We start from the raw sequence: 14,722 nt of genomic DNA, 5'->3' as shown, positions 1-14,722 counted from the left end.
GTTGAAATATGGGCGTCGTTTTGTCTGAATAACGCACCTCAAACACCACCAAGACCACAGTGCAACTAAAAGGCTGCGAGCCATGAATTCCCCAAGGTTCCGCTGATTAAAAGTTCGAGAATGATTAGAAAGACGATAGTTGGTGTTTGTTCATATCGGTGTTGAGGCTGTAATTTCACTTTCTCTACAGCGGTGATAGCATCAACAACAAAGCATTTCAAATATTTGCAATGTAAACCGCACCTTCATATTGGAATATTCTTGCTGGCTGTCGTGGCGGGAACACAATTGTGGTTTTGGAGTTGGTCTCGGTTTCCTGGGATGCCTCCATTGTCCTCTCAGTTTAAACTGGGAAGCAGTCACGTGATAACTAAAGGGACAAATTTACACCAAAAGCTTAAGAATTAGGAATTATTTGTCAGGAATTTTACACAAGAATCGGTTATTTGAAACACGAAGAAGTCGTCTGTTCCATTTATGCAATATTTCAGAACACATCGTTATTATTGTTTTTAATTTATGTTGCAGCATTCATTCTGTTTTAAACAATGATGAAGATTCGATTTATTGTTGGATTTTCACTCCTATCTTCGACTTTGTTGTTGTATTTCTGGATGAATCGATTCACGAACCTACATCGCGCGATTTTCTTTCAATTCTCGCGTCCAAAATACAAGATGCTCTGCGTTATACGGCATAACGTCACAAACGGTCATAGTAACTCCGGTGATGTCATAATTAAGGACAATTGCACGTTGGAAGAAAACGATTTGATGAAAGAACTTTCGGGACTTTGTGATTTGCGTCTTAAACTTCCGAACAATTGTTCGATAACAATGAAAGACAATCAACTTAGTTTTCTGGAATACAAGAAGCAAAAAGCGAAGGAATTCACTAAAGAATTCGCGAATCCGTTCAAAAAGTCCTCCCCCCCACCTAAGTTACCGATGTTTAGGGTAAGATGGCTACATGGAAATTTAACTTGTGATAAACCTTGAACTTACTGTCGAACACCGTTTATGACGTCATCTTATGTGCTTGACGTCACTGATAAAATATTCTCTTGGCTAAATTTGTTTTTATTCTTTTATTGATCGAGGTATTCTCAATAATCATTAAGATGGTTGCACACGGAATGCGTATTCTGTTAATGTCCGGCAGATTAAGTAATTGTTTGTGCTAAAACATACCTGAAAATGCTCTGCACAGAAAGCGATATGGTGATTTTCTGACAAAGGTCATGATAACTCTCTGCCTAAAATGCCTCACCACAAGCCAAACCCTTTCTAACCATATTTTATCACCCATTTCATTGTTATTTCCAATGCATGTTTTAATGTTAAATTAATTCGCGCCAGTATGTGACCAAAAATCCTCATTGTTTTTTACTTGAACACTTTTCAAGTGTGTTTCAAATTTTGGAACTTAGTTATCCAAACCACTTACTCTAAACAAATACGCACTTGGCGATGTTTATATCAGCAGCAAAATCGCATGCGTATACGTTCGTCGGATGGCCTTGCCTTAACGCAAGTTTCGGACGTTATGTTCAGCCACCTTAAGCCTAAATGCTTGATTTCTTAATTCATTTTTATTTTATTTTCGTGTATGTTATCCTGTAGGACACGCGCACACAGAATACCATCAAGAACCCGAGCGAGTCGATAGACGCCGATGAGATTAGGAAACAACTTGAAGGAGAGAAAAAACGAAGAATCAACCTTGGGGATAGAAATCTTACCACTGTACGTCGACTGTGCATGTTGCCATGGAAACCAGACAGAAACTCGATTTGTTTTTGTTAGATACCGGAAGTGACGAAAGAATTGTCGACCGGCAGAGTCCCGAACATCATCCACTTCATTTATTTCGGTTGTTTAAAAGTTCGGGTGTTCGAATACATAACGTGAGTTGTTACGTCACAATGTTCATATACGAACAACACGCGATGCAACCGACGAATCGATTTTTTTCATTTTTTTTTCGCGTGGATTTCTTGATTTAACACAAATCATGTAATGACATCCAGGTTTATCGGAGCTTTGAGATTTCAAAAACCAGAGTTGATTTTATTCCATACAAATTGTGAACCTCAAGGCGAATACTGGAAAGCTTTCAAACAAATTGCTGGAAAGAAACTTCTCGTTGTAGCGAGATCACCTCCTGAATCGGTGTGGGGAAGAAGTGTGAAGGTGACTTTCAACCGAAATGTTCAGATTTTTTTACGTGGATAATTTTGTGGCTAACCTCGCTAACCTTGCTAACCTTGCTAACCTGGCTACAATTTCTTTTAACACAGTTGATGGTGTTTACGAACGCGGAATCGATTTTTAAATAACTTTGTTAAACTTGTTTCGAACAAAACCTTCCCCCTCTTTCTGACCCCATGGCACTTCTTCTACTTGCGGTAATTTAAACCAAAACGTTGTTAAACGTGGACCATTCGGTCATGCAGGTTGAATTCATTAAAACCCACTTGCACATGAATGGAGAAAAAGTAAACTCATTGTGACGTAACAACCCATGTTTGAAAGGTTGTAGAACACAAAGCGGATGTTGCCAGGTTGGAGATTTTGCTCGAGATTGGGGGGATTTACCTTGACACCGATAGCGTTATTCTCACATCGCTTGATGAACTCATGGATCACGACCTCGTGCTTGGCGAGGAAAGCGAAATGGATCTTGGTGAGTTTTTATGAATATTTAAACATTTCGTACGGTGCCGTTTTAAATGTTTGAATATTGATGAATTTTTACAATGCGTCAAAATGTTAATCTTTAATATTTTCTGCTGAAGTTTTTCCCGGCTATTTTGAAAACAGAAAATGTATTTTTCAACCAATAAGGTCTCGTTGCTCCGACTTTGCCGGCTAAATATCTCGAAAATATTATTCCACTTTGAGGTAGCTTTATACTCCACGTTCATAAGTCAGGCGCCAAACCACGTACAAAATACGAACTATGGTCAAACAACCTCTTAGAAACCAACGGTGTTGGGCCGTGTTGTGGTGTTGTTTTAGTACAAAATGGTTATTAGAGCTCCGCATTTAATTATCATCTTCGACGCCCACTGGGAAGCTGATTTCCGCAGCATGGCACCCACGTTAGATGAACCCACTTTAGCTGTTGCTGGTTCTGTGCCACCAGGATCTGTTAAATCAAAATGTTCGTCTCATTTTCACCCATAGTTTGGACGCAACTGTGGAACTGTCTCCAGACCACGTGGTTTCATTAATCCTGCGACATAATAATAGTGAAGTTTAAAACTATTTTGGAATATTCTTTCAGCTAACGGGGTGATTTTGGCGAAGCGAGACGCGTGGTTTCTTAAACGCTGGTTCTGGGAGTACAGATATTTCCAGGATAGCAAGTAAGTGGATTTTTTATCAGCGTATGGTTTCCTTCTGCATACGTGGGTTTTCTAATACCGGAAATCCCACAGGAAAACAGCGTGGGTTTCCTCTTATAGAAAAGGTTGTTGTACTCGCGTGACAACAAAATAGTTTTGTCTGATTAAAACAAGTGGTTCTCAACCATTTTGTCCTCGCAGTAAACTTTGAAAACAACTATTACAAAGATTAACAAAATCCAAGCTGAAATGTATTAAAGAGAACATAAGTGAAAAAAACGAAAACTTAAATGAGGCAAAACCCTGAACCTCGCAACACAAATCTTCTATTTAAATGGCAAAAAATGTAACGCGGTCAATACGACTGCCATTAGATACGCTTGAATGCTTCTGGAATGTATTCAAATTTGTTTCTTGGATAAGTTGGCCGTATAGTTTTGTGATAAACATGTGCTTGTTTATTGTGTATGCGCGTGATCTAGGCGAATTTAATCAATTCTTACGTCACATAATTCCGTTCTACATTGATTTTTGGGCTGAATATTTTTCACGTTTTGTTTCGTGTTGTTTAGATGTATAATATAAATTATATTTTGTCCACTAGTTGGGGTGAGAGTTCTGTCATCGCTCCCTGGGGTTTGTGGAAATTATTTCCAGATAAAATTTTTGTGGTGAAGCAAAAAATTTGCCGTCCGAACTGGAAAGAATTAAATCTTCTTTTCCACGAGTTGATCGATTGGAAAAATCATTACATCATGCATTTATATTCAAGGTAAGTTGCACTGCCAACATTACCAAGAATATCAGAGGATTTCATGACACTTTAGTGGTTACAAGAATTGAGAATCCAGTTTTTTGTGTGTTTAGAAAATAAATGTTTTCCGCATCGCATAAAGTCACCATTGAACAGAAAAAATCAGATTATATTCCATTCGCAGAAATTTGTCCGGTTTTAAATTTCTGAAACGAAATTTACCGCCAAGGTTTTTGCGAGTTCAACTGAGGTAATAAACACCCGATTTCAAAGTATCACGATTATAACAATACAAGTATCGCGATTATAACAATACAAGTATCGCGATTATAACAATACAAGTATCGCGATTATAACAATACAAGTATCGCGATTATAACAATACAAGTATCGCGATTATAACAATACAAGTATCGCGATTATAACAATACAAGTATCGCGATTATAACAATACAAGTATCGCGATTATAACAATACAAGTATCGCGATTACAACAATACAGCAACCGCGTCCGAAGGTTCTGGAACGTCAGCTGTTCTTGTTTCTCAGATTCATGAAATCTTACGATGGAAAGAAGGAACGACCGATTAAGGAACTCGCGGTGCTGAACACAACATATGGTGCTGTTGCAAGACACGCACTGTGGGGTGATGACCGTATTCGTGACGTCACAGAGTGGATTGTGACGTGTAACATGACGGAGCGATTAATCAGGTTGGAAAGGGTTCGGTTTTATGGAATCCCGTGCTGGTTTTGAAATTAACTCCGATATTTTTTCAAGTGAATACAATGCGTCAGCGCCACCTAGCGGATAAGACAGACGAAATTCTCTATTTCGGGAAAGCCCCGAATTTCAATCGGCGGCGAATCTCCGGAGGCAAATGGTGTTCCTTCAAGCATTATGACGTCACTGTTATATATGTTTATTGCTGAGAGTGGAATGTGTTTGTTGCGCTTTCTTCATTGAACTCCGTCCGTAAAATCGACTTTCCCGCTTTTTTCTTTGTCTTTGATTTAAATTTATATTTTATTTTGTGCAACATGACGTCATAGTACACGTCAGAAGCCATAAATCAACTGATCGTGTCATTTTTGCTAAAATGTGAATTGCTTTTTGACATCTGAGAAAATACATCAGTGCATTCACGTTATTGGTATTCTTCGGTTTCAAGCGGACCCGCTATGCAACTTTCTTTTTACTGTTTTCACAAATTATTTTCCAAGCAAAAAAATTCCCGCGTCTTCCGTATTTCATTGATTGGAAACCTTTGTATTGAACTAAAAGAATATTTTTATTTGAAATTCCCTTTTTTAATTCCTGGCGTGTTTAAAACCTGCCCATTTTTTTGTCATTTTGCTGCTAGCGGAGCATTTTTTCACCCGAAAGTTTGTTGCAATAAAACGTTAGCTTTTCTTATGTTCAAACAGAAGTCAAAAAGGTTTCAACCAAACCAGGAGTTAACGATCACTGGCATGCAGGAGGTTTCACTTACAAGGCTCCTGGGACTCTTGAGTGAGATGCATGGAAATGTTGAACTTGGTTTAAACCAATGTCCTCCAACTAAAGTTTGTCGCAGGCCTCAATAAACCATTAGTTTATCCCGCGCGCCAGTGTTACTCGGCTACAAAATATCTTGACTACACGTATATATGGAAACGGAATTACGGAACGAAACTGCTGTTACACGAATAACACAACTTTGTCTTTATTTATTGAAACATTTGTGGTCGAAATGCTTCTTTAAAGAAAACGGTCGCAACCACAGGAATTTTAGTCGTGCGAAGACAGTCGTACAAAGTTGTGTTTCCACGTAAGGTTACAATTCGCGGGCCAACGAAAACTAAATCGCGGGCCAAAATTGGACCACAATGGTTTTAACCAACGTGCTTTGAGATTAAATCCACGTCACCTTAAACTCCTTCAGAGTTTGTTCGTTTTAAATTTTGGATCAAATTGCGAGAATTTACTCGAATATAAAAATACAACAAACAAATCCACAACTAAACAAGGCGACCGGGGAACCCCCTCGATACACTGACGTCATCAGTCTTTCTGGTCTTCCTCTTCAATCATGGACCCCATTTCATGGTTGGCTGATTTTGTGTTCCCGCCACTTTTTTTCAGCTTGAATCTGTTCAGCCAGCATTGCTTCGGGGGAGCAAAGAGCAACCTGGAATTCCAGAATTTGATATCACGTGACCAAAAAGCTTTCAGGCGAATTTTTGAGTTAAAACATAAAAAGTTTAGAGTTTTGAGTAGACTGTGATACATTTCTTTTATGCAGTCGTTTACGTAATTTGACCTCTGCTTATCACAAGGTCACATGGCATGAACAGTTGATATTGGAAAAATCAAATGAAAAAGATGAGTTTTATCCAATCAGCCCGAACAAATATCCAATCAGCCCGAACAAATATCCAATCAGCCTGAACAAATATTTACTAACATGTAATATATTCCAGCAAAAGCCCCACCACCGATGTCAGCGACCCAGAACAACCAGTGGCGTTTCCATGCGGGCCCACCGACCACAACCGCCGGCCCAATGATCCTAGATGGACTGATCCCAACCACACCGACCCATTTCCTGTAAATATTCACTTTAACATTCGTCTTCAAACCAGTTTTTTTCCTAAAAATTCCAAATAGTTAATTATTTACGAGTTGCAAGTTTTTTTAGTTTTAAAGAATTTTTTTTTTGCCTTTAACATGGAAATCATAATTTGTAATTCCCTTTTTGACATCAGGTCAGGCACAAGGTGTCGCCCCTGGGCAACACATCCACTGGAAAAGTTTTAGCCGAAATAACAACATGTCGGATACAACCGGCAGTTCTACGCCACCGAACTTTACAGAACATATTTGTATTGTTGTGTATAGAGTTACACGGTCTCGTGGTCATGAACAAGTTGAAGTTGCTCCCACAAATAAACTTTTCTTATATTCCACTTACACGGACAAAATCCCCTGGAAGACAGACATTCCAATTGTAAGGATTCCAGTTTGTTGTGAGTACTCTGGGTTTGAACAAGTTGCCAGAACACAAAACACAAGCAAGCCGGTCATGATGAACTCGTTGAGGAATACGGTACTGGTGTTCACGTGGTCTGGTATCGCGATTATACCCGGATTCGAGCCCAGTATCGTCTGAAATAATCGATCAAATTATTCAGGAATCTCGAAGTCTCAAAATGTGATATAGTTTTAGATTCTGTCTGTGTCTGTCTGTGTGTCTGTCTGTGTGTCTGTCTGTGTCTGTCTGTGTCAGAAAGTTTGTCCGGTTTAATTTATTTAAATCGCTTCATTAACTTTCCCGCTAAACACAGTTATCAGTTATTGCTGTACTTACGTCACATTATAAGGAAACGGCTTAAAGTTAATAATTTTATTCATTCAGACATGAATTGGTGACGTAGTTTTGTGCGAAATATATGCAACAACACGTTGACATTGAACTGACCTTGGCGACTGCGGCTGCCACGACGGATCCGATACATTGAAATATCACGTAGGGTACAAACATAACCGGTTTAAGAATTCCCGCCACCACAAATCCCATCGAGACGGCCGGGTTGAAATGAGCTCCACTGTACGAATATTTCCACAATTACAACCGATATATTTACTTACAACAGAAAAATCTATCGACTCGCATTCACGTATTTGCTGTCGAATGTAACAATGTAGGTTCGTTTGACACCTTGGAATAACGAAAGCAATTACACAAAACACGATGTTTAACGAGTTACAGTGGAACCACCATTGGTGGGGTTCGAACCATTGACCACCTGATCTTCCAGAATACAGTAATCATCATCCATACAGAGAGTCCCGTTTGGAAAGCAGGCATGAAAACCTTGAGAAGATATTCATCGTCTGTCTCACAAAATCCACCCTTTGTTCTGAAGAAGAAATCACGTTAGTAAGTTTTACAAAAACTTGATGAATTGGGTAAAAACAAGCTGACGATGCACTGTAGCGTCTCGTGTTGGTCGTTAATAATTGCTTGTCGTAACCGCATTTTGTTTGAAGTCACCGCCAATTTATTTAAACCTTCAGACTGTCGCCACATTGTCGCCAATCCCCGTTGCATGTATTGTGTTTCGTTTTTGTCGCTTTACTAGTATTGGGGTTACTCGAGTCAGATAGCGCATTAATAATATTAATCGAACACTTCACTATTCACATACAGTAAGCATCTGGACTCTGGGCAAATTTATAAACCGCAAAAAACATCCGGTTCAATCCCAAGTTTTCATATTTTTTCAAATGTTTAAACTTACTCCGTTTTATTCCCAGATCCGTTCCCGTGCGGTTTCATCGCCATACTTCCCCAGAAAGTTACCATGAATTGTGACGTAAATTCCGTCAACAATGGAACGACGTAAGTGAGGAAAACACCTGTTTGTTTTGTCATTTTTTAAATTATGCAAACATCAGCTGTTCAGCAAAAACTAGACACAATTTTTTAGGATTAAACGTGCATCTAAATATCTGTTCCAGAACAAAATCAAAAGCATCCGTTTCTGTTCCTCGCACCAAACTATCAATACGGTGACATTATAAACTTGGTTGCTTACAAACCGAAAACAACAACTGATACAATTCTAAGCTTGAATTTCCGCAGCACTCGGTTAAGTCGGTTTGGATCATAATCCTCACAATCTTGAACAGTTTCCAACCCACATACGTCATAAACTGTTGCCATGGTAAACACGATAGCGGTGATAAGATATTGGGCGCGGGTACAGAGTGATACCGAGGACGGCTTTGCTCACAGAGACTTGCGGCTCAACAACAAACATATGTGGTAACCTCAGGTAACTTCAGACGGTTTAAGGCCGGTGTTCGAGTCCACTCTATTGTCTGTAGATAATATGCTGGTAAACCACACCATATGAGCTCATTTAACCTTACCAGGTAATATTCTTTAAATAAGTTTCATCTTACTGGATATATTTGCAAAAAATAACGCTCTTTTATTTGTACTGGATTTTAAACCCTTCCATAGCGCTTGCACACAAATGCGAACCAACCTTTCTACTTCAAGACGAATAAAAACTAAAAACGGTTTCAAATCCAGGCTGTTGGTGAACATGTATGAGGAAACTACACTGTACATTCTAACTCGTGCATTATGTCGTCATCATCTCTTACAATGGGTGATAGTGACGCAACATTCTAACTTCGCTGCATGCATTCTCCAGTTCAGTTTAAAGTTTCATCACCAATAATTGACGAAATCTTTAGTTAATTATAAAAATGTACCAGCTGACCATCAAACAAATTCACCTGGGCTTTTGTATTCGGAATTCTCATTCAATTCGGTTGCAAAGAATTTGCAAACTATTTATGACTTCACAATGCCCAAGGCAGTGTCGATTATAAATGACCTGTAGTAACCTTTGTCACACTTCCGCGGTTATTATTCCACCTGCCCACAATACATACGTCATCTATGTACGCACACAGTATGTATGAGTGTCTGTATACGGTCAGCCGGCAAAACAAGTGCTTTCCACACTCTGTTGAATGTAGATAATTTACTCAAGTAACTCAAACCACTGACCACTGGACGGTGCTTGTGGACGTTTGAAGTGCAATCTTAAACTCGCATTGTAACAAACCCCATTGTTTCGTTATTCTGCTGTAATAATTCCCATTGTCTTACACAATCAGCCCTGTTGACGTTATGTAGAGACACAAGAATAAGCAATTAAACCTGTTGCAATTTAATTACGCGATAAACTGGTTTGTGACGTAAAAGGAGGAACACAAGCATCTTCAACTTGGCATTTAAACCTTTTTCTTGCGCTTGCATTCAGCATTAAAACACATATATTGTTGTGTTAATTGCCCCAGGGGTCGTTGCAAGGTCGAACCTCTTGTATCTGTGTTTCTGCTCTCTATTGCTATTCAGTGGTGATCTTTGTAAGATTGTCACCAGGTTATTTTTTGGAATTTGAGGATATTTTATTGAAAACTACGTTGGTTTCGGCATTCACAAAGCAGTTGGAATCACTACAGTGACAATTCCACTCATAGAAATCATAAGCACTCGATTAAAGTAAATAGGAAATATTGTAAAATGCTCCTACACAGGATGAGGCATAAAGCTGGAGGAAAAGTCGCAGAAACTTTATTGATTGTGGACTTTTCTTTCTCTTAAGTTCATCTGGTGAGTTGCATAATGGCCATTTGTCTTCTCTTGTGACGTCACAGTGGACCTGTTGTTAGTTTTCGAGTGTTTCTCATTTATTGGACGTTTCTGAAAGAAAATTTGGATTAAACATCGAAAATTTCTACTTGAAATTGTTCTGGGAAAATGCTCTGACGACTAGAATACAAGTAAAGTTGAATTCCACCCATGGATAATCACAGAATAACTCCACACACGACCACAATAAACTAAAAGTTGCAGAATATTTTCAATTTGTTAAAGTTTCTGTTCCGTACCTGTATGTAAGTTTGATAGAAAAAGTGAACGAACAAAGCCAAATATGACGCGTACATGACGCAACCGCTGATGACGTATTCGGTAGATGACCAGCATTTCGTCTGGTTGTCATACATCGCTATGGCAACGATTGTTACGCAACCGATCACCATTTGCAATATCTGTTCATATATAAAATTTTATCAATGGATTATGTAAAGTGACGTAACAGTTGTTACCTGTGACGCAGTAATAATCTTTGCATATTGTCGTGGAATTCTAAATCCTGCAGCTCTTATTGCATAGTAAGTGTACATGATCGCATGGACTGCGTAGTTAAGAGCCATGAATATAAAACCACCTGTTCATAAAATAGAAATCATATGATTTTATGTCGGGTTAAGATTTCTATGTGAGCATGATATTAATCCTTGTTTTACATGTCCCGCTAATCTTCCTAACATTCCCTTTCTTCCTCCTCACCTGCGTACTTTCCTCGGAATGTGAGCCAGCAGAACAGCGCCACCGTGAGGTGATGATACCAGTGGAGAAAAATTAATTTCTGTTTTCGTAAAATGATGAAAACAGTGTCAACTGAAATAAAATAAAGGTAACAGAGCTTGAAGTTTTTGTTGGTAAGAAAACATTTTAATTGAAAATTGTAAACGTGAACTTTGAAGATGAAAATCACAATGACAACAAATATTTTGTCCAACAGAATTAAAGGTTTTCCCAAGTGTTGATAACATTCTAGTTAAAAGCAAAAACAAAAAAAAACATAAAGCGCCTGTGTTTTTAGACAAGAACTCACCATATTCCAGAAACTTGCTGTAAACAAACAAAATCGACCAGAACTGGACGATTGGTGCGTCATAAAAGGCATTGTCACATAACAATCTCGTAACTCCTCCGTCATAATACATTTGCAATCCCACTTTCCACACTCTCGCTGTTCCCATTAAACTGAATAACGCCAGGAACGTTGACCACAGAATTAGGGGTGACCTCAGGTCAAACCTGAAAAGGTCATTAGCTGGGTTAAAAAGGTTACTGTGTGTCACTGCGCCTAATTAATGGCTGTGTTAATACAGGTGGAGTGCAATAATAAAAGTATCCACAGTTTTATTTGAAAAATTGTGGGTAGAAAGCTTAAGTAAGACACCTTCTACCCCATAGTTGGATATTTTTCGGTTTTAAAGATTTCCTCCACACGTGGTTTTAAATGTGAGGACGTGGCTGCAGTCAATTTGAAACAAACTTTAATTGTTTCTGACTTCCGAAAAACAAAATGACACAATTGAACCCCGCTAAACACCCACTCTCACTTGTTTCGTTTCTCCATGAACTTTTGACCCCCGAACACGATGATGACGTAAGCAAGGGAGAGAATGAATGCAGAATTCCAACCATTCGTAAGCTGCACCAACACGTGGTCACCCAAGCGGAACCATCCCTCAAACGCAAATTCCGCGTCACTTCCTGTAAGCAATTGAGGAAGTGACGTTTTTTACCACACCAGTAAAAGTAAAAACTCCGATCAAAGATTTCTGTTTCGTAATAACTACGTCACTGGTTGCTTAGCAAGGCTCGCTGCACAATCGATTGGACACGAACTTAGTGTGGTGGTTTCAAAGTTCTTGCGAATGAATCTCAATAGTTTCCGTTCATAACCTCCTATGTATACTGTATATGTGGGAAGGCAAGGCACAGTTTGTATCAAACCTACATGGTGGTTGTGTTACATAACCCAGTACCTCGCTTTAATCTGGTCCGTTACCAAGCAACATGTTATACGGTGTGTTTACTTAGCAACTGTTAGGAAACGCTTGTTGGGCAAATGCTTACTATTACCTCATGAAGTATTCCAAATTGATTATGACGTAACAAAGATTATTCTTACCTGAAGTTAACTTTGCTTCCGTCATATTTTTATCGGGTAGCTTAAATACTTCTGACTAACTGTTGTCTCTGGAAAACGAAAATACAAAAGTTGAAGTTTTTGCCACCGTAAACCGGCTTAACGCAAGTTATCAAAGTTTCGATTGCAAACTTGTCACTAAAACTGCTGGAACCAACTTAATGACAACAATAGCGTTTGTTGTATCAAGAAACTTTTAACTGGAACGCTCGAAATTGATGAAATGTTGCAGCATCCACTTATTCATGAAAGGTTAAAATCAACTTTATGGAGCAATTATGACCCCCTAAGTTTAAACGCACCAAGCCATCATTATGAACCAGAATATTGTTGGCTTGTAGCTGACAACCTGTCGAAATTGGAATAAACGTTTGCACATACATCTAATGTTTCCATGGAAACCATACCTCTGTATCAACTGTTGAACTTTACAACCTATATATAACCTTCATTATAAAAAGAAACAACCCTTGCAGAATGTCTAAATACGCCCGTACGTCCGTTTCTTGCCTCACAATGGCCCATTGTTTACGTTTTCGCTGTCAACGCGATTCACGAATTTCTATATTAAAAAAACGTCATCAATTTGCTGTGATGAAAGGTTGCGACTTGAAAGAACATTTTTCTCACAATTACTGATTGTTACGAACAAACAGTGACGCCACAAAGTTTGTCGTGCATATTGTTACGTCACAGCGGTGACACATGGAACGTTCGGAACACTATACTGTATTGTATGTTTTGGGTGAAGAAGCTAGTTTTACTCCGCCAACCTCTGCAATCTGGCCGTCAACCAAACAATGCAAATATCTTGCCTTGAACCTTAGTAAACATTAACCTTCAGTAAACCTTGACCCTCAGTAAACCTTGACCCTCAGTCAACCTTGACCTTCAGTAAACCTTGACCTTCAGTAAACCTTGTGCTTAAGTTGACTTATTCCACAACAAAAACAACATTGTTTCTACAAACAACTTAAACCGAAATCACGTCATTACACCACGTCAAACATACGTCATGCGAGGGGTGGTCTTTTACACTACGAAGTTCGGAGAAATTGTGACGACATAACCGTTTCCTGCCTTCTTTATTGACTTCCTTCTTCACTATTTACATAGTGACGTCACAAGTCATAGCGTCGCGCTTAACAGAGGTTCGTTGAGCAAACATTGTTATCACCGCGGTTTGAGAAGGAGCGGTTTAAGTTTCAAATGTTGGCCCTTCCTCGCGACAGTTCTGCTTTATAGCTCGTAAGTTTACACCATGTTTCTCAAACAAGAAAAGCGCAAGGTGGAGATTTTGCAATGTACGGGTTAAACGTAATCACCTTGTTGTCTGTAGTAGAACCAGTTCTGACTGATCGCCACGTTATACCTCTACCAGTAGCAATCACATGCTCGATCAATTTGTTCCAATAACCACTAAGTTTGTAACTTAAACCGAATCTAATCTAAACCAACTTTAACTAAAGCTTGAAATAGCCTTAACCGAGGTCACGTCACTGTAACTTGTGTTGTTTAAGTTCAGCTCCCATCGCGCACGACTGGTTTCCAAATAACAATAAAGTTGTGTCTTCGCTTCTTGCACGCGAACTATTGTGTTCTGGAACGTGAGACAACCTCCCACGCGCTGTATCTACCACAACACAAACCATTTATGTTAACATAATAAAAATAGATTTCCGGTTATTTGGGGACTCCTTATGTTTATTGTTTTTTTTCTTATCACAAAACCGAAAATTTCCTGTGCAAACGACACAAATGTTGATGGGGAATTTATTGCTCGGATTCAATTACACAAGCGTCCTGTTGACGTTTTATATTTTTACCGAATATTCATGGCTTGGGCCCAGGGATTATTAAACATGGTGTACAACATGATAAGGTGACCACTGCATTGAACAAACCCGTCACGTGTAACAAGCATGAATCACTCACAACCAACTAAGGTGGTTCTTCATCAACCATTGCTCATACCAACTTACTCAACAATTGGTTGTCGCCATTGACAACACGTTGATAGAAACTACACATATCCGTCATTGCCTTGCTTGCATTCAACATATTCTCAATTCATTGTCATGTAATGTTTGTTTTTACATTGTGATGTTATAATATATTTCCTTGCTTTACCGAAATGTTCTCAACCCCAACAAAACCACAGCTCAAATCCACCACAAAACTTTCCACTTCTACTAACAAACAAACATCACTTATCACGTCACAAAGGTGGATTGTGATCTCACCACTCAACGCCCGTTTTATAC

The 14,722-nt window shown here is 38.9% G+C and overlaps 3 protein-coding genes across 3 annotated transcripts; 1 reads left to right on the top strand and 2 right to left on the bottom strand.

Annotated features, from left to right (window-relative positions):
* The first annotated feature begins 481 nt into the window (after positions 1 to 481).
* On the top strand, positions 482 to 5,522 carry LOC145908400 (uncharacterized). The gene is made up of 9 exons (XM_082995674.1): positions 482 to 956; positions 1,623 to 1,745; positions 1,806 to 1,906; positions 2,030 to 2,192; positions 2,535 to 2,685; positions 3,289 to 3,370; positions 3,954 to 4,121; positions 4,653 to 4,817; positions 4,885 to 5,522. Exons 1-9 carry the CDS (start codon positions 549 to 551, stop codon positions 4,916 to 4,918), a joined length of 1,395 nt encoding a protein of 464 aa, XP_082851800.1. The 5' UTR covers positions 482 to 548; the 3' UTR covers positions 4,919 to 5,522.
* A 325-nt stretch (positions 5,523 to 5,847) lies between these two features.
* Positions 5,848 to 8,591, bottom strand: LOC145908985 (aquaporin-like). Its single transcript, XM_082996301.1, has 6 exons — positions 8,388 to 8,591; positions 7,893 to 8,006; positions 7,565 to 7,691; positions 7,058 to 7,251; positions 6,551 to 6,691; positions 5,848 to 6,274 (listed from the first exon to the last, which is right to left on the bottom strand). Exons 1-6 carry the CDS (start codon positions 8,519 to 8,521, stop codon positions 6,148 to 6,150), a joined length of 837 nt encoding a protein of 278 aa, XP_082852427.1. The 5' UTR covers positions 8,522 to 8,591; the 3' UTR covers positions 5,848 to 6,147.
* Positions 8,592 to 10,072: 1,481 nt separating this feature from the next.
* On the bottom strand, positions 10,073 to 12,762 carry LOC145908631 (very long chain fatty acid elongase 6-like). Its single transcript, XM_082995949.1, has 7 exons — positions 12,441 to 12,762; positions 11,866 to 12,019; positions 11,352 to 11,557; positions 11,024 to 11,134; positions 10,780 to 10,901; positions 10,561 to 10,722; positions 10,073 to 10,372 (listed from the first exon to the last, which is right to left on the bottom strand). Exons 1-7 carry the CDS (start codon positions 12,463 to 12,465, stop codon positions 10,244 to 10,246), a joined length of 909 nt encoding a protein of 302 aa, XP_082852075.1. The 5' UTR covers positions 12,466 to 12,762; the 3' UTR covers positions 10,073 to 10,243.
* Between the last annotated feature and the right edge of the window lie 1,960 nt (positions 12,763 to 14,722).

The sequence above is a fragment of the Ascidia mentula genome, chromosome 7 (assembly GCF_947561715.1).
Source record: "Ascidia mentula chromosome 7, kaAscMent1.1, whole genome shotgun sequence".
Taxonomy (NCBI): domain Eukaryota; kingdom Metazoa; phylum Chordata; class Ascidiacea; order Phlebobranchia; family Ascidiidae; genus Ascidia; species Ascidia mentula.
The sequence above is the reverse complement of the archived record's forward strand: the minus strand, read 5'-3'. Positions and strand labels throughout refer to the sequence as shown.

Coding starts and splice junctions, on each gene's coding strand:
- LOC145908400 (XM_082995674.1), top strand. CDS start 549: ATGATGAAGATTCGATTTATTGTTGGATTTTCACTCCTATCTTCGACT. Junction 957..1,622: donor CTAAGTTACCGATGTTTAGG/GTAAGATGGCTA, acceptor GTTATCCTGTAG/GACACGCGCACACAGAATAC. Junction 4,122..4,652: donor ATCATGCATTTATATTCAAG/GTAAGTTGCACT, acceptor CTTGTTTCTCAG/ATTCATGAAATCTTACGATG.
- LOC145908985 (XM_082996301.1), bottom strand. CDS start 8,521: ATGACAAAACAAACAGGTGTTTTCCTCACTTACGTCGTTCCATTGTTG. Junction 8,007..8,387: donor GGATCTGGGAATAAAACGGA/GTAAGTTTAAAC, acceptor TTTCTTCTTCAG/AACAAAGGGTGGATTTTGTG. Junction 6,692..7,057: donor TTCCAGGGGATTTTGTCCGT/GTAAGTGGAATA, acceptor GAATATTTACAG/GAAATGGGTCGGTGTGGTTG.
- LOC145908631 (XM_082995949.1), bottom strand. CDS start 12,465: ATGACGGAAGCAAAGTTAACTTCAG. Junction 11,558..11,865: donor TTCATGGAGAAACGAAACAA/GTGAGAGTGGGT, acceptor TGACCTTTTCAG/GTTTGACCTGAGGTCACCCC. Junction 10,723..10,779: donor AGATTATTACTGCGTCACAG/GTAACAACTGTT, acceptor ATATATGAACAG/ATATTGCAAATGGTGATCGG.